The sequence below is a fragment of the Osmia bicornis genome, unplaced genomic scaffold (genome assembly GCF_907164935.1).
Source record: "Osmia bicornis bicornis unplaced genomic scaffold, iOsmBic2.1, whole genome shotgun sequence".
Classification (NCBI taxonomy): domain Eukaryota; kingdom Metazoa; phylum Arthropoda; class Insecta; order Hymenoptera; family Megachilidae; genus Osmia; species Osmia bicornis.
The window spans coordinates 27,872-54,399 of NW_025791046.1; the positions used below are offsets into that span (position 1 = coordinate 27,872).

Below are 26,528 nucleotides of genomic sequence, written 5' to 3' on the forward strand. Positions count from 1 at the left end.
TTGCCCAAGCAGTTGCACAATTGAAGTTAGAGTATAATTGAGACTTCAGCAGGTCAGAGATCACCCGAACCGCGTGAGCCACTCGTTGGAGGCGAAGCGCCTCATCGAGAGATGGGAGAAACATGCGGACGAGCGACGAGCGAATTCCGCCGCCCGCTTGCGGGTGATGATAAAAACAGGTCAGTGGATCAGCGATCAGTCAACGTCCAAGGAGTGTGGCCAAGTCGCGCCCATGCACGTGAAACCCGCCGTTAGCTATAATAAGGACTTCGCGCGCGACCCCTTTTGCTTCATTTTTAACGACGTCGGGCCAAGGAAGCTGGGGACGGGTTCTACAATCTCCGCCTCCAAAGGGAGTTCAATTCAATTAATACAGTTCTCTACTTTGCTAGTTGGTCGGACAGACGAGCCATAGTGCCACAGGAGATATAAGAGATATGAAAGAAGCATTCATAGATTTAGGCTATACTTGGTTACATGAGGGTTTAGCACAATCGTTTGCACATTTCTGACAGAGAGCCCGATACTTGGTGAGCAGACGACAGCTTCCAGAAGCCATCGCCGGTTTGTAATTGTTAAGGTATATGTCATGGAAAAACTCCACATCCTACAGATGTTATAATTAACAGAGAGCAAACTATGTTTGAATTAGGTTATGCAATTGTGTTTGCGTTTGATTAGTTTATAATGTATGAAGCTGAAATTGAGACTAGGGTTGAGGCTGGGATTGAAATTAAAATTTCCTGGTTCAAACTTACCCTTCCTTCGGTTATTTGTGCGGGAGTGACATACCATTATGACAACCGTGGGCGGCTCGCAATGTGTGTTGCAGTTGCCCTTTCGTAAGACAGGCTGAGAAGGTGTCAAACTTGATTGATATGCCAAATCAGGGTTGATTAGCCGTCCAGATAAAAGGCAGCATCAACAATGGCAGCAGTGCACGTAACCTTCCTATGGTTCTCTCAAAACCTCATGTCACAGTTCTCATCTCGTGAGTCTGGTTGGGTAGATGTCAATTTAGATTTGGTGAGGCAGATCAGGGTGGACCAGTCGCCAAGATAAGGAGGCTGCATCAGCAATGCCCATAACACTCGAGGTCCTCGATGAATGTACGTCGCAGCCACGAAATAGAACCGCAAAGCACGCTTGCAGTAAAACATTAGTGAAACGAGCTCGTACCACTGGTACACTTCCGTAACATTTATAGAACCGCACAGATTACGGGGAGACACAAAAAGAACGCGTACACACATGCACCAAAGAAGATAACCTAGCACTTAGTATCCACATAGTCGTGAGGCGCCGCGAAGCACAGCAAGGGCCGCAGAGGTCGCGAAATCGTAGGAATTACTGATGTTGCAAAACCGAAGAAAAACCTAAGAAGTTGTAGAAAATCAAGAAAAATCACGGAAACAAAGAACGATGCAAACCCGCAGCGCCAGATGCCTGGCAGGCCACGGGACCCTCGAACGACACGTCCGACCAGCTCGGCAGCCAGCACGAGACTCCAACCTAACCTAACCTAACCTAACCTTTTTTTTTTCGTGGGGAAATCTTGCATAAGACCCCCCGCGCCCCTGGGGGAGGGCAGCGGGGGAGTGTCAGATTCCTACTGACTAAAACCCCACGGCGACCTCCTCTGGCGTATGGCAGAGGCTCCTGGACCTGATTACTATAACTCCGGAGCCTCCCCCGCCGTGCGCTGAAGGCACACCTCACCGGGGATGTAACAACTCCCCCAGCCGGCACCAGGGGTCGCACCCGGTGCCGGCTCCATCGCGGGGGAACTGCGTGCAATGGCGGCCGGGCCCCCCAGGCCGTACGGTCTGCAGTCCCCGCGCCTCGATCTCCTCACAGGCTACGGGGAGGAGCAACCCCCCGCCCGCCCGCGAGGAAGATCGGGCGCAGCACTTCGCTCCGCCGGCTTCCGGTGCCGGCTACACCCCGGGTCCGCGTGCAATGGCGCCCAAACAGGGCGCCTGCGGTCCGCCAAGTCGTCCCCCTGTGGGCTGCGGTGAGCCGTGGCTGGCCACCCTCCAGGGGGACTCCCTCGGCTCCGCTGCACCCCCCCTGTGGGGGCCAGCGCCACTCCCAACGTGGGAGGGAAATCGCCACTCTCCGTCCCGAGTCACCCGGCCACCCCGAGGCGGACGGAGAGGGACCACCGATTGAGAACGGGTTCCTCACCCGCACGCCAGGGGCGGGAGGGTACACCGCGACCCCTCCCGCCCCCACAAGAAACACCCCCCGTAAAATCTCCCCAGGAGGCGGGAGGGCACGCGAGCCCTCTCGCTACACTACCCCGGCCCGCATCCGTCGCGCCGGGGGGGCAAACAGCGAAAGCCGCCATCGCCCCTCCGCGCCACTTACGGCGGCCGATCCTGGCGACGTCGTCGCGTCCCACGTCCGCGACCTCACCGAGCGGGATCGTACCTTTCACGATCCCGCTCGGACCTCTCCATGAGGGCCATGACCTCCTCGCAGAAGGTGGTCACGGCCCTCCATTCTGTCTCGCCGGCAAGCAGCTGTCTCACGACGCCTGCCGGCGAGAGATCCTCCCCTATTTCTGCCGTCAGGGCGTGGCGGACCACCGCAAACGCCGGGCACTCCGCTAGCGTGTGTTGTGCGGTGTCCCGTGCCGACCCGCAAAGCCAACAGTGGGGGGTCCATTCCCTGTTCCTCCGGCAGAGGAACTCCCCGTACACCCCGTGTCCGGAGAGCACCTGCGTGACCCGGAACGACAGGGCGCCGTGGCCGCGGTCCAACCACTCCGATATCATCGGCAGGACCGCACCGACGGCGCGGCTTCCGGCGGCAGCCCCCTCTGCTAGGAATCTCTGCCACCTTTCCACCGCGACCAGTCGGGCCTGGCGGGTTTTCCCCGGCCTTGCGGAGGGCTCGCGAATACCAGTATGTACTGGATTCGACCTCCGCCTGGTACCGGAGTGGGATGTGACCCGCCAGAACAATCGCCCCCTCGTAGAGCATCATGCAGTAGCCCCGCACGATCCTGATGGCCAGCCGGCGCTCCACCCGCCGCAGCAGAGTGCAGCTGTGCCTGCTGACCGCCAGATCGCCGGCCCATATCGGAGCCCTGTTTAGGGCTATGGACCGTACGATTCCCTCGTATAGGCGGCGAACCCTCACTCCCGGCCCCCCGAGGTTGGGCAACAGGCGGCCAAGATTGGTCGCCACCTGTTCCAATCGGGGAGCCAGGCGGTCGAAGTGAACATCGAACCGCCAGTGGCTGTCGAGATACAGGCCGAGATATCGAAGACCCCGGCCGATCACGATCCGGCACCCGTCGACCTCGAGCCAGAGCTGGGCCGGAGGGGATACCCCACGCCGAGGCTCGAAGAACCACATGACCTCGGTCTTGTGAGGAACCAGCGCCAGAACCAGCCCCCCGGATCGCTCTTCACACGATGGCGACCCCCACCTCGGCACGACGGCAGGTCCTCAACCACTCCCGCCCGGTGGCCAGCAGGTAGTAGTCATTTGCGAATACCGTGGCCCACACCCCGGGCGGGAGGTTCACCCGCCGCGCCGCGTTGTACCCCACGTTCCATAAGGGGGGGCCCAGTTTGGACCCCTGGGGCACTCCGCGGTCGACCTCTCTCCAGTGCAGCGTACCGTCCCGGCCCGTGTACAGTAGCCACCTGCCATCCAGGAAGGCCCCGATGATCCTCTGCAGATATGGGGGGACGTTGTGGTGACCCAGCGCCTCCCGTATCGTCCCACGGGGCAGGGTGTTGAACGCGTTTGTAACGTCCAAGGAGACGCCCAGCGCCACCCCACCCCGGGACGTGGCCGACTCGGTGAGGGTGCGCACCCGCTGGATAGCGTCGATGGTGCTGCGACCGTGGGAAACCCGAACTGGATGTCGGCCAGATCGGGGCCAACGCTCGACAGGTGGTGGACGAGGCGGTTTGCGATGACACGCTCGAAGAGCTTTCCCACCTCGTCCAACAGCACAATGGGCCGGAACGCAGAGGGAGAATCTGCGGGCCGTCCGTCCTTTCGGAGGAGGACCAGCCGCCCTTCCTTTCAAATCGAGGGGAACACCCCCTGCTCCAAAGCGGCGCTGAAGAGGCGGCACAGCCTCGGACCTAGGACGCCGGACGCGATAACCCAGGCGCTGCCGGGGATGCCGTCCAAGCCCGGGGCGGTGTTCTTGGCCCCGAGCCTTCTGACGGCATCGTCCAGCTCCTCCTCTGTGACCCCCAAGTCGGCGGACCAGGCGACGGGCTCCGCCGGCCCTTGCTGGTGGCGCGGGTGCGACGTTCCCCCGGAACGGGGGAAAAGGGTGTCTATTACCCGCGTCAGCAGCTGGGGGTCCAGGCTCTCCGAGACCGGGGGCGCCCGTGCGCGGAGCTTGCCATCACCATCCGGTAAGGGCGCCCCCACGGGTCCTCGTCCAGAGAGCCCTGGAGCTCCTCCCACGCCCGGAATTTCGCGTCCCTGATGGCCTGCCTCAGGGCTACCACGAACACCTGGTATGTGCCCCTCAGCAGATCCTCCCTCGCCGGGTCGCGGACTCGAGCTCTTCGGGCGCGCTGCCACTGGCACCGGGCGTGCTGGCACTCGGATCGGAGATCCGCAATGTCGCCCGACCACCAGTACACCGCCCTCCAGGGGGGCAGGCGCGGGGCCCGGGGCATGGCGGTGTCGCATATTGCGGTCATCGCCTCCCGAAACCACATGGCCTCCCCCTCAACGTCTGCGACCGGCCCGGCAAGGGCTGCGGCCATCAGCATGTCCTTGTCCAGCCTCTTCAGCACCCAGCGACGCAGTGGCGGCCCACGCGCCGGCCTGGGGCGGCGGGGAGGGAGTAGCTGATGGTGATGTATAGATGATCACTCAGGGTCTCCCTCGCCGCCACCCTCCAATTTTGCACCATGCGCCCGGCCACAGGGGACGCCCAGCCCAGATCCACAATGGATTCCCCCTGAAACCTTTTTTTTTTTTTTTTTACGTGGGGGAAATCTTCGAAAGACGCCCCCAGCCCTCCTGGGGAGGAGCCGAGGGTAGTGCCGGATTTTTACCTAATGAAACCCCCACGGTGGCCTACGCTGTGTGTTGGGGAGGGCCCCGGGACCTCTGACGAACAACACCGGGGCCCAAACACCCATTTCTTGAGGACTGGAAGGACCGCCCCGGCCACGCGCTGGGCGGTGGCGTCGCTCTCGACGAGCTCGCGTCGCCACCGACCCAGGGCTCTCTGCCGGGCCTGACGCCTAATCCTAGCAACAGCTACGGTCATCTCTTCTGGCGGGATCCCGTCCAGACGAAGGGCACGCAGACGCCAGAAGACTTTGGCGTCACCCTCTGCCTGGAACTTGAAGGGGACAACCCCCGCCAGGGTCATCGCCGCCTCGTAGCGGACCGTGCGGTAACCTCTGATTACCCTGATGGCTATCCTCCTCTCAGCCCGGCGCAGCAGTTGCTGGCTGGGCCGGGAATCCATCAGGGCGTTCGCCCATATGGGCGCACCATAGAGGGCCATGCTCCGTACGATCCCGACGTAGAGACGGCGAACCTTCTCGTTGGGCCACCCGATATTGGGCAGTAGACGGGCAAGCGCGTTGCTTGCCCTGTTGGGCAGTCTCCAAAACTCGGTACTGCCCGTACTGATCCTCCTCCCTCGCTGGGTCGCGGAATGTCCGTCTTCTGCGGGCCCTTTGCCACTGGCGGCGGGCTGCGAGACAATCTCGTCTCAGATCACCAATTTCGCCCGTCCACCAGTAGGCGGCCCGCCTGGGGAGGTTCTTGGCCCGGGGCATGGCGGCGTCACACACCGCCTTCATGGCTCTCCGGAACCATTCTACCTCCTCCCCAATGTCCGCAACCGGCCCGGCAGGTGTTGGCAGCGAGGCCAGAGCGAGGGCTGCAGCCATCAGCACGTCCTCGTCCATCCTCTTCAGCGCCCATCGTAGCGGTGGTGGTAAGGTCGAGGCGGATGTATAGATGGTCACTAAGTGCGACCGCCTCTTCCACCACCCTCCATCTCTGCACCATACGCGCGGCCAGGGGAGTAGCGAAAGACAGATCGACTAGAGACTCCCCCTGGACACGCACGCAGGTGCTAACGAAGCCCACATTGAGCAGGTGGAGTCCTAGCACCGCCGCCCAATTTACGACCGCCCTGCCTCTCGCGTCTATCCTCGGGGAGCCCCAAAGTGACGCATGGGCATTAAAGTCCCCGAGGACTAGCACTGGCCGGGGGGAACAACGGGAGACGAAGTCCCGCACCCGGTCCAGGTACTGTTCATATTGCGCGAGAGGCCATCTGGGCGGGGCATAGAGCCCCACCACCGCTATTTCACCCCACAGCACTCCGACGAACCCGCGGCCCCGTTCCAGTGGGGCGGGGTGTGGGGGTACTGCGGTGTCCATAATCGCCACGGAGCCGTCCTCGTCCCCGAACCAATCTGGTCTGTCGAGGACTCGGTACGGCTCCGCGGCCACCGCCAACCCTGCCTTCCACTCGGCCAGGGTTTGGAACAACATCTCCTGAGCCCTGGCCGAGTGGTTCAAGTTGGCCTGAAGTACAGGGCCCTTGGGCCCCATACCTAGGCTTTACGAGCCGCCTCCACGGCATTTTTACTCGCCGACTTGGCAGGGGGCTTTTTCTTGCCCCCCTTCTTCGACTCCGCAGGCTTGGTCCTTGATGCCTGTTCCTTGGGGGCTGTTTCTGCCCCTTCAACGGCACTCTTCTTCTTCCTCTGGGAGGAGGAGGGGGCACAACCTTTTCCCCCAATCGATGCCCAGCGGACCGCCCCAGGTCCGCACAGACGGGGCACCGCGGGGTGGCGCTACACTTGCTGGCCACGTGGCCCGACTCTCCGCACGCATAGCAACGGTCGGACCTATCAGCTTCGCAGGTGCATCGCTGCCTAACATGCCCTCTTTCCAGGCAGCGATAGCACTGCAATGGCCGCGGTGGTAGCGCCTGTATTCTGGCCGAGGACCACCAGACCAGAACCCTTCCAGAGGCGGATAACTTTTTGAGTGCCGCTAGAGGGCATCTCGCCCAGACAGTCCCCATCCTTCGGCGGGGGGGGGGGTGCGAATCGCCCCCATTTTAATTTCTTCAGCGGAGCAAACCCGCGCAGCGGCCAATGCGGCCGCCACCTCCGCCGGGGTGACCGAGTTGTTGAGACCGGTCACCCTAACCTCGCACATTTTTATGGGGCGGGCAACCCTTACCTCCGTGCCACTGAACACCTGGCGGAGTCGATCAGCCAACTTGGCAGCTTTCTCCGTTCTGTCCTCTCCAGGTAACTCGAGGATCAAGCCACCGGTCCGCGCTCTTCTGGGCATCAACGCCGTGATGCCCAGCTCCTCCAACTTGACCCGCTCCCGGGCCATGAGCATGGCCTCGCCGTATGAGACCTTAGCCTCGGCAGCTAGGTTGATGGTGACCGCCGCAGTACGAGGAGGGCGGGAGGCCTTCTGCCTGGCAGGTTGGGCCCCTTGCCCCTTAACCGCCGGTGCCGCCCCTCTCTTCTGCCCCTTCTGGGCAACCACCTTGGAGCTCTGGGAGGGAGGGGCCTTGGACGCTGCCGCCTTCTTCTCTGCAGCTTTAACGCGGCGGCCGACCACCGTCAACCAGGTCCCATCCGCCGTCCTCCGATGTTCTTCGACAATCCGGGCCATTCTAGCCTCCACAAATGATGCCGGTTGGTCGGGTGCTGAGGAGGGCCCCGGCGACGGCTCCGTGGCAGGCAGGGTCCTATTCCGCACCCGCCTCTCAGCTTCCTTCCTCGATGCAGTGGGGATGGTCGCAGCCGCAGCTCCCCCTTAACATGCTCCGCCCTCTTAGGCGGGGGCTGGACGGCTGCAATAGCGGCTTTGAACTCCGCTCGGAGCCCCGACGGGCCCTTTTCGAGGAGAGCCGCAAATCCCCTCATCAGGTCGGGCTCGAGGCCACCAACCTTCCCCTCCTCTTCTCCAGGTGCAGCAGCTGGGATTGGGACTTGCACAACGGGACATTCAGGCGGGCAAGACGGTAAGTCGAAAGCTTCGACTGCGTCCTTCCTCCTTTTCCTGCCCGCCTCTTCGCCAGACAACGGCGAGCCGGGCCTCGCTGACCTTTTGGATGGGCCGGGGCCTTCAGGCGCCGGTTTTGCAGGATGTTGATTTGGGCCTCCTGGGCAGCCACTTGTTCCTCCCGCAGCTTCAGCTGTTCGCGAAGCTTCTTCACCTCTTTATTGGCGCTGGCAGCTGCAGCACTTATTCCCGCTTCCGTGTGGATGGCCTTAAGGTAGCGGGAGGCCATCCTCAACTTGCGAACAAATGTCCCTTTCAGCCCCTTGGAGACGCCCGCGACCTCGTCGATATCGCGACAGAACTCCAAGGACTGCGCAATAAGATCGCGCGTGGGGACTTGACTTCCTCCGCCAGGTCCTCAGGGTCCGGGAGGGACCTGCTACCCCGACTCGGTTCTATAGGGTCCTCGTTAGTATCGAGCACCCTCCTCTCCTCCAGCAGGTCAAGTTCCCGGCGCTGGACATCCAGGACTCTCTGCTTAGCCGCCGCGAGCCACACGTACTGGCCCGTGGTCGGCGGGCGACCCCTCTTGCTCGTGCGCCGTGCCTCCAGAGATACTGCCGAGGAGAGTGACTCGTCCGATTCCAAGTCCACCTCACTCTCTCTGGATGAGAGAGTGCCGGGGAAACTCCGGCCCCTCCTCGTACCGGCCTCAGGGGAGGCCACTCCACATCCGCCCTAGTTAATCGGACGGATAGGCGGCGCGCATCCGTTACCCTGCTAGTGCTGAGCTGCGCCATATCCTCCGCGCCCGTTTTCCGTCTCGCGTCGTGTTGAACAGCCGCAGTCGTCGTCGGTACGTCCCGTCCAGTGTTTGTTGTTGTTGTTGGCGTTTTTAGTTTCAAGTCATCCATAGTGTTCCCACGAGTGGGTCGGTCTGTGGGTCCACCCGGGCAGAGCCGCCTTACCCGGGTAAGGCTAGTGCACCCGGGGGGTCGCCAGATACCCCGGGGTTAGCCGCTAGAGACTGATGCACCCATCGGCCACCCCTGGCGCTGACTCCAGGGGCGCCCTCATCACCGCGTACCGCAGCTTGGGGCTAGAGATTTTTTATAGCGGTTGTCATCCTCGCGGGCCGGCCAATGAAGGCAAGCCCCCCGTTCCAGCGAAACGTGACCACTGGGTTACGGTGTAATTGCTTGGGCACTCCGGGTTCGCTACCCGCACCCGACCGCCACGCAGCCTGGCCCCTGGAGAACTGAACGACGCTGCAGCCACCTTTTCGACTCTCCGACCCAGGCCTTACCGGCACGGGAGGCCCTGCCAGGATCCGTAGATCCCACCGGCATCGCCCCGGGTCATCTGCGAGGCTACTTCGACAGCAGCAAACGCCCCCCTTTCAATCGCCTTGTACCACAGGCAGGGGTTACCGTGTCTGTATTCTATCCCCCAGTCACAGGGAGGTTTTGATGGGTTTTCCTTCCCTTGGTGTTTGGTCCGCGGGAGCTATTTTATTTCACTCCTACCCTCCATGCATTCCGAAAAGTGCATGGCGAGCATTCCCCTATCCGCCACCTGGGGACGCGCCACGTCGGGGTATCACCTCCCCGCCCAGCCAGTACACTTGGCCAGGTCCGTGGGTCCCCCTGAAACCTTTTTTTTTTTTTTTTTGGTTTAGTTGGAAGAGAAAATGCGTTTGCGCACGCGCGGGTTGGTTCCCCTTTTCGTCTATTCGCCTAGAGGGGACCCGGGCAGTGTGGGGCTCATGTCCGCCCTGGAGGGGCAGCCTGGCGCCCGTGAGGTGAGGGCAAACCCAAAGAGGCAACGCCAGAAGGGGCAACACCTGGCAACCCAACCCTTAAGGGTTGAGTTTAGCCCAAGAGTAGGCCACAGCCCTGAAGGGGCGACCTAGACGGGCAGCCCAGAGTGGGCACTCCCGAGGCTGAACATACTACCCACGAAAACCTCTCCCCTAACGTGGGCCGCCGGTACCTTTTCACTCGTTAGAATTCATAAAGGAATACCAGCGTATAGCCACAACGACGCTTCGGCACTTCAACGCATTTCGCGTTATTGCGGCCGCCCGCAAAAACGCCATGCGCTAGGCACATGGGGTATCTGCGGATCCACTCCGTTGCACCTCCGATCCAGCGGTAGGACATTTTCAACCTGTACGGTAAGGCACAGGATTTTTCTTCGGCCACGACCAGGAACCGAAGTAAGCCCATTCCGGGTGGTCGCGCCATGTGTTCACCTGCCAGGGCAGGAGCTTGCTCTTCGACACGGCCAGGAACCGGGACATCGTATCTCCACGGCTGACCGTGTCCATCTTCGTCCACCATGGTTGGTTGATAATGATGATGTGGCTTATCCTAGATGTCATCACGCCCACCGGACCTTCCACGGGGACAGGCCATTTTTCTTCGGCCACGACCAGGAACCGGAGCTCCTGCTCAACGGGTGGTCGCGCCATGTGTTCACCTGTTTTAACAGGGCTTGCTCTTCAGCACAGCCAGGGCCCGGGGCGAGTCCTTTCCCCGGTTGACTGTGCCACATCTTGGTAGGCTGCAATCCTCGATGACCTGTCCCATACATACTTTACACACACACACACACGCTCATGACAAGCATAGCGCTTCGAGTAGCGCTTCGAATGCCCCAAATATGCAACGATAAATAATGAATAAATAATGAGTAAAGAATAAATGAATAAATAAATGAATAAATGAATGAGTGAATGAGTAAATAAATAATGAATAATGAATAGGAATTAATAAGCACATGAAGCCCATGAATAGAATAGAGGAGCCCATACATTCAATAACAGCTGTCATAATCAGCATACTAAACATACTAAACAACTGGTTAAATCAAATCACAAATACAACGGGAAATAAATATATATATGCATCTAATGCATCTAATGCAATAGAGCAGTTAATGAATAGTTAACAGTAAAAGAAACAGTAAGCAATATGAGAACGTGAGAAACTGTGAAGTAAACATAAGTAGTATTGCACGCAAGCAGGCAAGCGAGCATATGTGAACTGGACATAAGCAAATGACCAACAAATCCTCCAAAACCTAAAACGTCAAACATACATACATACAGCCCTGCAGCCAAATAGCAGAAGAGGAATATTTAACATTCAACACTAGCGCACAATATAATCACATAAAATTAAACTCAAGATAAACCATAAATTTGAGATGAAATAAACCAAGGATGTGAACCGTAAAGTAAAATAAAGTCGCCAGACAGATAGCAAATAGCAAGCCAGCCACGAGAGAAGAGAAGCAAACAAAACAACAGAATGGTACTAATTATTATCAGAGGTAAAGGTAAATAAGGTACAGTATAAAATATAGAATATAGGGTATAACCAGAAAGTGAGCTGGGAGGAAAATAAATAGGTGAGCGTAATGTGATACTAATAATTGAAACCATTCATTGAAACTATTAAGTTACTTAAATTTACTTGCAGGAACATTTACGCGACCACAACCTCAACGTGGTTGGCAAGCGAACATGATGGAGTAAAATCAATGATCAAATGAAGGCAATAAAAAACAATTAGAAATTATTGCGAGCAAATCATCAATAAAGATAAGTAGCAACATATACCTCATAATGAGAATAATAGGAAGAGACAGAACTGTTAACAGCAGAAATTAACCATAGTATTAAATGTAAAATGTAACATAATCCTAGTCTATTTGCAGGAAGCCCTAACGCCAGCCAATGGAAGTGGAGGTAGAGTGTAATTAACGGATAACAGGAGAAGAGAATACCCATCTGATATAATATGGGGAGCACATGAGACCTAAATCGGCATAAACCATAAGGCAGATCAAACAATTCAAATAGTTATAAATTGAGTAGATTAGATTGTTACTGGATTATAATACCGCTCCGATAAGTATGGTATTAATATTAATACTGATACAGGTAAGTCGATGCAATACAGCGCGTGGTGAAAACTAATCAATAATAAACAATCAATAATAAACCCCACATACAACCATATTACTACTAAATCATAATATAAAGGTACAAGAAAACTAAACTACACTACAATAGATCAAAATTACTATGAACATATGTGTATATATAATATGTAACGAAAACACTCCAAATATAATCAATTTAATAAGTATACCGATGTAGATAATTGGTTAAACTCCTCATACCATAGTCAGTTTAAATGATGCAGTTCCATTAAACCCCCTTTAATACCAATTAATACAAAAGGCATATAGGTGCTAAACCAAGCCAGGCACTCCTATAAGACCGTCATATGAGATCCACGGTCAAGAAATTCAAAGAATTTAAGGAACCATAACGCATATATGTATGTATAGAAAACCATAAACACATTGTATCATGCAGGACGGACTACCGCAGCGTATGCCTCCCTGAGCACCAGACGTATTAACCAATACTGAACTAACACTTTCCAAATCAGAATCAAAATCAGAATCAGAATTGTAATTAAGAAAGGGTAATTAATGTACAAAAGATTGCATAAAGTACCGTAAGTATTCAAAATACACAGATTCACAACTGTCACAGCTGCACTAGAATTGAATTAACATAGTATGCAAAACAGTATCCTGAGGGGGGGTACGAAAAGCTACAAAAGAGCAGTGAATAATATTATAGGAACATGGAACGTAAAACGTAACACTCAATTGAAGAAGAAGTCACATGTCAAGTGACCAAGAATAAAAATAAGAAAAGAATAAGGATAGTGAATAGTGAACGGCGAACAATAAACCAATAAACCAATGTCGTTACACGTCATTCATATCTATATTGCTAAAGGATATATGACACATCTTATAGTCTACAATTAATTGACAATGCCTGGGAGCCCAAACAACCCCCAAAAGCTTAGAAACAATGCATGATACTACAAGAGGAACTAAGGAGCTAAGAACTAAGAAACAAGAAACCAGAATCAAAATCAAACCCACCCTTAAAAAATGCAAAGGGATTATAAACGCAATATACGTATATGATATAAACTCATTAATCCATCCAATGCAGAGAGACTCTTCTAAATTCCATAATACAAGACCCATTAAACTAAGTCTAATAAATATAACCGCAAATATAATCGCATATATAATCATCACAGATATAACCACAGATATAACCAATAGAATACAATAACAATACTATAATACAATATTATAACATAATACAATATAACATAATATAATATAACATAATACAGCATATAATATATGTTCGGTTACACCTTATCGAGAGCGTCGCAAGAGTCGCCGTGACGTCACCGCGCAAACATTAAATTATAGGGGTATGCGCAGCCCCCACCATGCGGTGGTTTCGCGGAGACACGCGTGTCGCTCAACCGTTTAACGACGATTAGAATAAATCCAGATTTCTATCGATTACCAGTGCGAGCAAATAGTCAAAGTTAATTCTTCCAACCGATTTTTATTAAACTTATTCCGTACATTTTCGTTCTGACAAAGTGGAATAGAACGGAGCACACTGTGACAAATAAAGTGACGACAATTAATTTATTACAAAATTCCTCGTTATTTTCACACCGCCTCGAAATCCAGTCCTTCGGATAAGGACGCATCAGCGATCCGACCATCCAATCCAACCCACATTTTTTGGTCCTTCGAGCCGGATTGGAGTCGAGGAGTGAAAACCGTTAAAGTAGTGAACCACGTGCTCAGCCTACGGAAACCATCATGAGTACATTGGAAGAAATTTTGTTTAAACAAAACCAAGTTATGCGCTCGATCGAACGTGCACTTACCAATTATAAAAAGCTGGGTCAAGCTAAAATGACTCCAGCTACCACCCGGAACCGGATGAACATGCTAAAAGAGGCATACCAACAGTGCCAAGACCTGGACGCGAAAATCGTCGCCATGGCGGATCTACAAGCCAGATCAACTCTTCAGTACTTCGTCGACAACCATTTCGAAAGATGTGAGGAGTGCTATCAGGAGTCCCTGGACTACATGTCGGAGATCCTGGATAAGACATCCTCGACCCAGGAGACAGCATCCGAGAAAGGGAATCTTCAACCAGTGAAGCTACGCTCGCAATCGTTGCTGCCTCAAATCCAGCTGCCGTCTTTCGATGGAACCTTCGAACAATGGGAGAGTTTCCGAGATAAGTTTCAATCTATAGTAATTAATGATAATTCTTTGTCAAATGTTGAGCGTTTGCATTTTCTTTGTTCCGCTTTAACCGGCGACGCAAAAAAAGCGGTTAATCATTTACCTACCACCGATGCAAATTTCGAGGTCGCGTGGCAGTTAGTTAAAAATAGATACGAAAACAAACGCCGGTTACTTTCGACCTATTTAAATAATTTGTTTTCGTTACCGCAAGTGACCTCTGAATCTGCGAAAGAGCTCCGCAGTTTACGCGATCAGTTAAACGTTTCGATACACGGTTTGAAAAATTTGAAACGACCCGTCGAACATTGGGACGACGTAATTGTTTTCCTCGGTACACAAAAACTTGACCGTTCCTCCCGAAAGGCGTGGGAGTTACAATTCGGTGATACATCAGAATTGTCTACTTATGTCGAATTCGACAAGTTTTTGGAGTCTCGAGTTCGGGCTTTAGAGTCAATGTCGCCAATAAAAACTGATAAACCGGAAAACGTAACTGTTAAATCAAAACCGAAAACAATTTCAACGAACACGTCTACCGTGTCGCCAATTATATGTCCTGTATGTAAACAGAACCACTTGTTATATCAATGTCAAACATTTCAGGCGCTTGAGCCATCCGAACGGTTTAAATTAATTAAATCCCAACGAAGATGCGTTAATTGTTTTTCCGCGAAGCATGCGAAAGAACAATGCCACAGTCAAAGAAGCTGTAAAGAATGTAAACAGCGACATCACACTCTGTTGCATTTTCCGATAAAACCGGAGCAGTCCAGCGTGAGTCAGTCAAATCAGACGTCGGCTACCAATCCGAATTCAGAACTTGAAATCAGCTCGAATTCTGCGTCGCGAACGAAAACTAATACCGGCATTCTTCTTTCAACAGCTCGCATCCGAGTGCACTCATTGCAGGGTCGAACAGTACAAGCACGCGCATTATTGGATCAAGGGTCAGTCGCAACTCTAATATCAGAGAACCTAGCCCAAATTTTGCGACTCCCGAGAAACAAACAAAATACATGCATAACCGGAATAGGAGGAATACAGTCGTGGGCTAATCACACCGCTCGCATCACGATTACTCCGTTGGTAAGAACCGAGCCTGTATACTCGACAACTGCTATTATTTTGAAAACTTTAACACAATACACTCCAAAACGACATTCTTCCGTAACTAATTGGAATCATATTGCAGGACTTGAATTGGCCGATACAGACCCCATGAGCTCAGATCCGATCGATATCGTTATCGGTGCGTATTTTGTTTGGTCAATTATTATTGGACGGAGTTCGGAAAGGTTCTACAAGTGAACCGATCGCGCAAAATACACACCTGGGATGGATCCTATCTGGTCCTACGTCCACTCATCCTCTTCCTTTCTTTATAGATGCCCATCACGCTACGTTGTTAGAAAATCTCGATGCAGATCTTCGCCGCTTCTGGGAAGTGGAAAATATCCCAACTCAATCAGTGCTCTCACCTGAGGAAGAAAAATGTGAATTACACTTTCAATCCTCTCATACTCGTACGTCGGAAGGGCGTTACATAGTTCGACTCCCGTTCAAGAGCGAACCCCCTATAGATTTAGGCGAATCTCGTTTTGCCGCGATGAAAAGTCTTCTCTCTCTTGAAAGACGCTTTAAAAGCGACCAAGTAAATACCGAAACTTATAAAGAATTCCTCTCAGAATACGAAGCCTTAGGCCATATGGAAAGGGTTCCAACTGTCCCGGTTCAAACAACCAACCAAATTTATTATATTCCTCATCACGCAGTTCTTCGCGAAAGTAGTTCGACAACTCGTCTTCGCGTCGTATTTAACGCTTCCCGCCGAACTTCAAACGGCACTTCTCTAAATGATCATCTTTTAACTGGACCCAAGCTCCAAACCGATCTAATTGCAATCCTCCTCCGGTGGAGAGGATTCCGGTTTGTATATACCACAGACATCGAGAAAATGTACCGTCAGATTTTAGTTGATACACGAGATACAGATTTTCAACGCATTTTATGGCGTCCCTCGTCGCAACAGTCCGTTGAGGAGTATCAACTCTGTACCGTCACGTATGGCACTAAATCAGCTCCTTATCAAGCTCTTCGCGTTTTAAATCAGCTGGCAGTGGACGAAGGTCATCAATATCCTCTAGCTCTTCCAGTATTAAAGGATCAAACTTATGTCGACGACTGTCTCTTCGGAGCAGACGACAAAGATCTCTTGCGAACAATCCGCGACCAGACCATAAACCTGTTAAACAAAGGCGGCTTTCGTTTACGAAAATGGGCCAGTAATGATCCAACTCTGTTAATTGATATCGATCCGCGCGATCACGGTCTTGCGAAAAATAAACTCCTTAAGATCGAGGAGACCTGCTCAGTTTTAGGCTTAGAATGGAATCCAGTGCTCGATCACTTTCAATTTCGAGCTACCATTTCTTCGAATTTTGCCAATACGAAACGAACAATTCTCTCTCAAATTGCAAAACTTTTCGACCCGATGGGGTTGTTAACTCCAGTCGTTATACCCGCGAAAGTGTTTATGCAGAAATTATGGTCACTACAATATGATTGGGATGACATTCTTCCTAACGATGTTCTCCTAGAATGGCAAGATTACTACACTCATTTACCAGATGTAAATAAGATCACGATTCCTCGCCAAATAGCCAATGGCATCGCGCTACATCAGGAAATCCACGGATTCGCCGATGCATCCACTAAAGCCTACGCAGCTTCGGTTTATATAAAAAGCGTCCTCCCAGATGACAATGTCTTCGTGGCGCTTCTCGTTGCAAAATCACGAGTAGCTCCCGTTAAAACATTAAGCGTACCGAGATTAGAATTATGTGCAGCGGCATTGTTGGCACGTCTTGTCGTTTTTGTGGAAAATTCCTTGTCGCTCATCCATCACAATGTCCACTGTTGGACTGATTCAAGCATCACTCTCGCCTGGCTTAGCCAACCTCCGACTCGTTGGAAGACTTTTGTCGCCAATCGAGTGTCGAAAATTCAGTCTCTTTTACCGAAAGCGCAGTGGCATCATGTTCCAACAAATAGCAATCCTGCTGATTGTGCAACCCGCGGTCTAACGCCATCGGAATTAAAAATCCATTCCATATGGTGGTCAGGACCTTCATGGTTAAAACAAGGCGAAGAACGTTGGCCAAAATCCAATATCAGAATAGTCGATTCGCATGAGGAGGAGAAAATTCCAAAATTATTGTCTGCAGTTTCGACTACGGATCCCTGGGATTTACCCACGCGATACTCATCCTGGTCGAAACTACTTCGAGTGACGGCTTACATACTTCGTTTTACTTCTAACCTTCGCTTCCGACATACGAATAAAATTAAATTACAACTCACCATTAAGTCACTAATAGCAGTGCCTCCTCTTCAACCCGACGAGATTCAGAGAGCAAAATTCCTTTGGTTGAGAAGAATGCAATCCGAGCTATTTCCGGATGAGCTTAGTAGTCTGTCTGCGAAAAAGACTCTCCTAAAATCCAGCAAGTTACTTTCTCTTAACCCTATCCTAGACCAAGACGGGCTTATTAGGGCGAAAGGGCGACTTGCACACTCGCTATTTCCTGAAAACACAAAGAAACCTATTATCCTAAGCTCCCATCCACTACTATCATTGATAATAAATCATACGCACGTAATCCATCTGCACGCAGGTTCGCAACTCACTCTTGCCTGTTTGCGACGTGAGTACTGGATCTTGCGAGCACGCACCACGATACGATCCGTTTTACATAGGTGCGTACCATGCGCTCGTCATCGCGCATCTGTTCCGTCTGAGCTCATGGGAGATTTACCGGCATCCAGAGTCACTGCGGTAGAAAGACCATTCATAAATACAGGTGTCGACTACGCAGGCCCGATTCACGTTCGTACTACATCGGGACGAGGACACAAATCGCACAAAGCTTACATTGCAGTTTTTGTTTGTATGGCAACAAAGGCCGTCCATTTAGATCTCGTAAGCGACTATACATCAGCCGCATTCCTAGCAGCTTATACGAGATTTGTGTCCCGACGCGGAATTCCAAAATCCATGTATTCAGACAATGGAACGACCTTTCAAGGAGCAAACAAGGAACTTAGAAAAGCTCACCGAGAATCTCTACGAGATACCAATCTCCATAATAAGCTCGCCGTGGATGGAGTCGCTTGGCACTTTTTACCCCCATCAGCACCTCATTTTGGAGGGTTGTGGGAGGCAGCGGTGAAAAGTGTTAAGCACCATTTACGCCGATCCATCGGTACTCATACACTCTCCTTTGAGGAATTAACCACAGTACTGTGTCGTATCGAAGCCGCATTAAATTCTCGTCCGCTCGTCGCCATGTCTGATTGCATCGATGATTATAACGCACTTACACCAGGTCATTTCTTGATTGGATCGGCCTTAACCTCAATTCCGGAACCAAGCGTACTACAATTAAAAGAAAACCGACTGTCACGTTGGCAGTTAATCCAGCGAATAACGGAAACTTTTTGGAAAGCGTGGCATACCGAATACTTACATACTCTTCATCAACGTCCGAAGTGGAGAGTCGCGCAAAATCTCACAAAAATCGGTCAGCTTGTCCTCTTGCGAAATGAATGCACTCCACCAGCACAATGGGAATTAGCACGCATAATAGATTGTCACCCCGGTACCGACGGGATAATTCGCGTCGTAACCATTAAAACAGCGAACTCAACGTACAAGCGACCCATTTCGAAATTATGTTTCTTGCCGATTGACATTAATGTCGAGTCTGACGCCCAACAAAGTTCTTGAATGAGTTCATTCAACGGGGCCCGGCGTGTTCGGTTACACCTTATCGAGAGCGTCGCAAGAGTCGCCGTGACGTCACCGCGCAAACATTAAATTATAGCGCTATGCGCAGCCCCCACCATGCGGTGGTTTCGCGGAGACACGCGTGTCGCTCAACCGTTTAACGACGATTAGAATAAATCCAGATTTCTATCGATTACCAGTGCGAGCAAATAGTCAAAGTTAATTCTTCCAACCGATTTTTATTAAACTTATTCCGTACATTTTCGTTCTGACAAAGTGGAATAGAACGGAGCACACTGTGACAAATAAAGTGACAACAATTAATTTATTACAAAATTCCTCGTTATTTTCACACCGCCTCGAAATCCAGTCCTTCGGATAAGGACGCATCAGCGATCCGTCCATCCAATCCAACCCACAATATATAATATATAATAGTAAGTAATGTAAATGCACCGAATGCATAAAATGCGCAAAACGGAGCTAATGATACCACATTAACAAATACACTGCAATTACACTACAATACAATACCTCCGAGCGTAACACATTAGTAAGCGCACTGTCACAGCAATCACATCCGCACGAATAAATACAAAATTTAAATTAGAAAATTCAAAATTCAATAATTTCAATAAATTCAATTCAATTAATTAATTAATTCAGTTCAATTGACACTTATCACTTAACACTTCGTATCACATCACATCATAGATGACCGATGACCATGTCAACGTCAACTAAGATAGGAAACCGGACGAAGTAAAATAAAGAGCGCGACCATAAACCATAAAGAACATAGATACCTAGTGTTCGAATTCCCTAGTCCATACCATAATGATTATCGACCATCAAATTAACCACCAAATCATCAAATTAATCAACTAATTATGCAGAATATATAAACGTTCAAAAGCGAAAAGCGGAAATAAAAGCGAAAATACTTCAACAACTTTCAATAAATCACCGCGATGAAAACCAGAAGTAAGGTACCTACGAAAGATAACGATAGCAAAACGCATCGTAATAAGTAAAGCATGCAATACTGCCCGAAGATAAGGCGTAAAGGTATCCCTAGTCGGTAACCAACCGCAGCACCGGAGATATTACCAACCGAAAATATTCCATCCACCACATAATACTCGGCCGCTCGCTCCGTAACGGTTCCGTAACGGTTATCCACAGACCAATTATCTGCCGCGCAGCAATTACCTACCGCGCGCCAGTTACCCGGTACACACAGTTATCGACTGAAAAACCATCCATCGTGCAGCCGCGCAATCCTAGGAATCCATACTTACCATCAAACTTATCATCAAAGATAAGTCTGATATACAGTACTTTCACGAAGGTATAAAGCACACGAACATCAAATCAAGCTTCCAGACAGATCAAGATGGAGGATAAATCAGTTAGTAAAATCAATACTACGGTTATTTATTATATATAAATATGAATCATACGTTTGTAATAGGGTGGAATGAAATAAATATAAATTACATATAAATTACAAATTACAAACAATAAGGAAAAATAAAATGAAATCAAATGAATCAACCCGAATAAGATCCACAGATTGCGCAGATTGCAGGACACACTGTATTACTACATATCGCGCTGCAGAAAACAGATTATACAAAACAACAGAACAGCAGAACAACAGAATCAACGGAATCAGGAATCGCCACAGAACGAAGGGCCGAATAAATAAATAGAATAAAACATTTAACTTAGACAAAATCAACCAGTAAAGTCAAACAACGTCAACAACGCATGCGATCAGGAAAGTCCCGTGAGCCCAATAACAACAACTCTCGGTCAAATAATATTAGTTAGTAAAATAAAATAATAAATCAATGAAACTAGAATAAATCATGGTAACAGGCAACTAGCAGAAATGAAATATGAAGCAGAAATGAATCAATAAATCAAGAAAAATCGAATCAGATCAATGTATAGCTTTAATCAATCAACATCAAAATGAAGGAATGAATGAATAATAAATGAATGAATGTACGTAAACTGAATGCAGGTAAAACAGCTAAGGATATTCACAAATTGGGAACTACAGAAAGTGTGTAACGCGCAACATACGTAACCAACACAACCGACATACATAGCCGACATAATGTAATGTAATGTAATGAAATGTAATATAATGTAAAATAATAAATACAGCAAATGAGTTATATTCCAACTAAATACAACCGTAGGCCTTATTGGCTCAATCCCCCCTACTTTATAAATTATAGATTATACGGTTATAAGTCATAGTGTTCGAAAATGCGTTGATTTCAACCGTCGCCACACGAACCGCGGCAGCACCCTTCAGCGCGACCGGCAGCCAGGATGGATGCCGGTCAGGCTGACCAATCACCGTTGCGGACCGTGCGGTAACCTCTGATTACCCTGATGGCTATCCTCCTCTCAGCCCGGCGCAGCAGTTGCTGGCTGCGCCGGGAACCCATCAGGGCGTTCGTCCGTATGGGCGCACCATAGAGGGCCATGCTCCGCACGAACCCCACATAGAGACGGCGAACCTTCTCGTTGGGCCCCCCAATATTGGGCAGTAGACGGGCAAGCGCGTTGCTTGCCCTGTCTAGTCTAGGGGCCAGACGACCGAAGTGCTCCTCGAAGCGCCAGTGGCTGTCCAGGTGGAGGCCCAAGTACCTGTGGCCCTTCCCCACCTGGACGTCGACTCCACTCACATGGACCACCGGCTGGGGCGGTGGCGCAACCCCACGTCGAGGCGAGTAAAACCACATCGCGTCGGTTTTGTGGGGAGCTAGCTGAAGCCCCAGCCGCCGGATCCCCGCGGCAACGGCAGCGACGCCAATCTCGGTGAGGCGGCTAGTCTTTTTCCACCCCCGACCGGCGGCCAACACGTGCGTATCATCTGCGAAGCACGTGAGGCTCATACTGGTCGGGAGCTCGACCCGCAAGACCGGGTCGAACCCCAGGTCCCAAAGTAAGGGACCTTTCGCAGAACCCTGGGGTACGCCACAGTCCACGTCCCTCTCGTGCATCTGGCCATCCCGGCCCCTGTACACAATCTTCCTGTCCCGGAGGTAGTCGCCGACTATCCTCCTCATGTAGGGGGGCGCATTGTGGCGTATCAGCGACCCCCTTATCGTCCCGTGAGGCAGGGTGTTGAAGACGTTGACGATGTCTAGACTAACGACTAACGCCACCCTGCCCCGGGACGTGGCCGAGTCGCAGCGGGAGCGCATCGACTGGATTGCGTCGATAGCGCTGCGCCCCCGCCTGAAGCCATATTGCGACTCGGCCAAGTCGGGCCCCACCTGGGACAGGTGCTGGACGAGGCGGGATACCAGAATCCGGTCGAACAACTTCCCCACCTCGTCCAACAGCACGATGTGCCGGTAGGCCGAGGGACTGTTGGCGGGTCGCCCATCCTTCCGGATGAGGACTAGCCGCCCCGTCTTCCACTGTTCTGGGAAGACTCCATCCTTTATGCAGGCGCTGAAGAGGCGTCTCAATCTCGGACCGATGACGCGTAGAGCCTTCACACAGGCACGGCCGGGGACGCCATCGGGGCCCGGAGCAGTGTTTCGGGCCCCCATCCGTTTAATCGCCCCGGCCAGCTCCTCCTCCGTGACCCCCAGTTCGTCGGACCAATCCACCTCCTCGTGGTCCGGCGGGAGGCGGGTGTGTTCCCTCTCTCGCGGGAACAAAGTGTCGACTACCCGTCCCGAAAACTGGGGGTCGAGGCTCTCCGTGACCGGGGGCGCCCAGGGCTTAAGCTTGCCCATCACCATTTTGTATGGACGCCCCCATGGGTCCTTCTGGAGAGAGCCTAGGAGCTCGTCTCATGCCCGTGATTTAGACTCCATGATGGCTGCCTCCTCCCTCGCTGGGTCGCGGACTGTCCTTCTTCTGCGGGCCCTTTGCCACTGGCGACGGGCTGCGAAACAATCTCGTTTCAGATCACCAATTTCGCCCGTCCACCAGTAGGCGGCCCGCCTGGGGAGGTTCTTGGCCTGGGGCATGGCGGCGTCGCACACCGCCTTCATGGCTCCCCGGAACCATTCTACCTCCTCCCCAATGTCCGCGACCGGCCCGGCAGGTGTTGGCAGCGAGGCCAGAGCGAGGGCTGCAGCCATCAGCACGCCCTCGTCCATCCTCTTCAGCGCCCACCGTAGCGGTGGTGGTCCACAGTGGCGGCGGGCGGTGGCAGCAAGGTCGAGGCGGATGTATAGATGGTCACTAAGTGTGACCGCCTCTTCCACCGCCCTCCATCTCTGCACCATACGCGCGGCCAGGGGAGTCGCGGAAGACAAATCGACTATAGACTCCCCCTGGACACGGACGCAGGTGCTAACGGACCACACATTGAGCAGGTGGAGTCCTAGCCCCGCCGCCCAATTTACGACCGCCCTGCCTCTCGCGTCTATCCTCGGGGAGCCCCAAAGTGACGCATGGGCATTAAAGTCCCCGAGGACTAGCACTGGCCGGGGGGAACAACGGGAGACGAAGTCCCGCACCCGGTCCAGGTACTGTTCATATTGCGCGAGAGGCCATCTGGGCGGGGCGTAGAGCCCCACCACCGCTATTTCACCCCACAGCACGCCGACGAACCCCCGGCCCCGTTCCAGTGGGGCGGGGTGTGGGGGTACTGCGGTGCCAATAATCGCCACGGAGCCGTCCTCGTCCCCGAACCAATTTGGTCTGTCGAGGGCTCGGTACGGCTCCGTGGCCACCGCCAACCCAGCCTTCCACTCGGCCAGGGTTTGGAACAACATGTCCTGAGCCCTGGCCGAGTGGTTCAAGTTGGCCTGAAGTACAGGGCCCTTGGGCCCCATACCTAGGCCTTACGAGCCGCCTCCGCGGCATTTTTGCTCGCCGACTTGGCAGGGGGATTTTTCTTGCCCCCCTTCTTCGACTCCGCAGGCTTGGTCCTTGATGCCTGTTCCTTGGGGGCTGTTCCTGCCCCTTCAACGGTACTCTTCTTCTTCCTCTGGGAGGAGGAGGGGGCACAACCTTTTGCCCCCAATCGATGCCTCTCGGGCCGCCCCAGGTCCGCACAGAGGGGGCACCGCGGGGTGGCGCTACACTTGCTGGCCACGTGGCCCGACTCTCCGTACGCATAGCAGCGGTCGGACCTATCAGCTTCGCAAGTGCATCGCTGCCTAACATGCCCTCTTTCCAGGCAGCGATAGCACTGCAATGGCCGCGGTGGCAGCGCCTGCATTCTGGCCGAGGACCACCCGACCAGAACCCTCCCAGAGACGGGTAACTTTTTGAGTGCCGCTAGAGGGCATCTCGCCCAGACCGTCACCATCCTTTGGGGGGAGGTGCTAATCTCCCTCATTTCAATTTCTTTCACCCTCCACCTGGGTGACCGAGTCGTCGAGACCGGTCACCCTCACCTCGCCCATTTTTATGGGGCGGGCAACCCTGACCTCAGTGCCGCTAAACACCTGGCGGAGTCGGTCAGCCAACTTGGCCGCTTTGTCCGTCTTGTCCTCCCCAGGTATCTAGAGGACCAAGCCACCGGTCCGAGCTCTTCTGGGCATCAACTCCGTGATGCCCAGCTCCTCCAACTTGACCCGCTCCCGGGCCATGAGCATGGCCTCGACGTATGAGACCTTAACCTCGGGAGCTAGGTTGATGGTGACCGCCGCTGTACGAGAAGGGCGGGGGGCCTTCTGCCTGGCAGATTGGGCCCCTTGCCCGTTGACCGCCGGTGCCGCTCCTCTCTTCTGCCCCTTCTGGGCAACCACCTTGGAGCCCTGGGGGGAGGGGCCTTGGCCGCTACCGCCTTCTTCTCCGCTATCGCCTTCTTCTCCGCAGCTTTAGCGCGGCGGCGAACCACCGTCACCCAGGTCCCATCCGCCGTCCCCCGATGCTCCTCAACAATCCGGGCCATTCTGGCCTCCACAAATGATGCCGGCTGGTCCGGTGCTGAGAAGGGCCCTGGCAACGACTCCGTGGCAGACAGGGACCTATTCCGCACCCGCCTCTCCGCTTCCTTCCTCGATGCAGGGGGGATGGTCGCAGCCGTAGCTCCCCCCTTAACACGCTCCGCCCTCTTAGGCGGGGGCTGGACAGCTGCAATAGCGGCTTTGAATTCCGCCCTGAGCCCCGACAGACCTTTCTCGAGGAGAGCCGCAAATCCCCTCATCAGATCGGGCTCGGGGCCACCAACCTTCCCCTCCTCTTTTCCAGGTGCAGCAGCTGGGATCGGGACCTGCACCACGGGGCATTCAGGCGGGCAAGACGGTAAGTCGAAAACTTCGACTTCGTCCTTCCTCCTCTTCCTGCCCGCCTCTTCGCCGGACAATGGCGAGTCGGGCCTCGCGACCCTCTTCGGGCCCGCGATTACCGGCGTTTCCGTGGTCGCGACCCGGCATGTGAGTTCCGCCAGGCTTTGCTGGAGGATACTGATCTGGGCTGTCTGGGCCGCCAGCTGCTCCTCTCGGAGCTTTAGCTGGCGGCGGAGCTCCTCCAGCTCTTTACCTGCCCTAGCAGGGGCGGCCCTTAGCGCCGTCTCCGTATGGATGGCCTTTAAATGGCGTGCGGCCATCCTTAGTTTCCTGACGAGCGTTCGCTTGCGGCCCTTGGAAACGCGCGCTACCCTCTCCACATCCCTACAGAATTCCAGGGCCTGGGCGGCTAGGTCGACGGTCGGGACATGACTGAACTCCTCCGCCAGGTCCTCAGGATCGGGGAGGGACCTGCTACTTCGACTCGGCTCGGGAGGGTCCTCGGCAGGGTCCAGTGCCCTCTTCTCCTCCGCGAGTTCCAGCTCCTGGCGTTGTACCTCCAGGAACATTTGCTTCGCCGCGGCGAGTTGCGAGTACACGCCTGTGGTCGGCGGACGGCCCCTCCTCTTCGCCGGCCGTCTCTCCAAGGACACAGTCGAAGCGACTGACTCGTTCGAGTCCTCGCCGTCCCGAGATGCAGCGGCATCCGAGGTCGGCGGGGAGACCCCGCCCCTTCTTCGCCCCGACCTCAGCGTAGACCATTCCGCGTCCACCCTAGAAAGTTGAACGGATAGCTGGCGCGCATCCGTCGCTCCACTAGTGCCGGGCAGCACCAGGTCCACCTCGCTAGCTGCCTGTCTCACGTCCTGATTCGTAGCCATGGTCGTTTCCGTTAAGTCCAGTCCAGTTTGTTTATTTGTTGATTTAGTAATTCCATCCATAATGGTCCCACGAGAGGGTCGGTCCATGGGTGCCGCCTTACGCGGGTAAGGCTAGTACACCCGGGGGGTCGCCAGGTACCACGGGGTTGGCCGCTAGAGACTGATGCACCCATCAGCCATGCCTGGCGCTTACTCCGGGCACGCCCTCCTCACCGCGCACCGCAGCTTGGGGCTAGGGATTTTTTATAGAGGTTGTCATCCTCGCGGGCCGACCAATGAAGGCAAGCCCCCCGTTCCAGCGAAACGTGACCACTGGGTTACGGTATCATTGCTAGGGCACTCCGGGTTCGCTACCCGCACCAGACCGCCACGCAGCCTGGCCCCTGGAGAACTCAACGACGCTGCAGCCACCTTTTCGCCTCTCCGACCCAGGCCTTCCGGCAAGGGAGGCCCTGCCAGGATCCGTAGATC

General features: G+C 53.3%; 2 protein-coding genes across 2 annotated transcripts; both read left to right on the forward strand.

The window, feature by feature from the left end:
• The first annotated feature begins 13,818 nt into the window (after positions 1 to 13,818).
• LOC123988643 lies at positions 13,819 to 14,384 on the forward strand. Its single transcript, XM_046289392.1, has 2 exons — positions 13,819 to 14,297; positions 14,375 to 14,384. The coding sequence occupies exons 1-2, from the start codon at positions 13,819 to 13,821 to the stop codon at positions 14,382 to 14,384; spliced, it is 489 nt and encodes a 162-aa protein (XP_046145348.1).
• Positions 14,302 to 15,373, forward strand: LOC123988642. The gene is made up of 2 exons (XM_046289391.1): positions 14,302 to 14,937; positions 15,047 to 15,373. The coding sequence occupies exons 1-2, from the start codon at positions 14,620 to 14,622 to the stop codon at positions 15,125 to 15,127; spliced, it is 399 nt and encodes a 132-aa protein (XP_046145347.1). The 5' UTR covers positions 14,302 to 14,619; the 3' UTR covers positions 15,128 to 15,373.
• Positions 15,374 to 26,528: the final 11,155 nt, after the last annotated feature.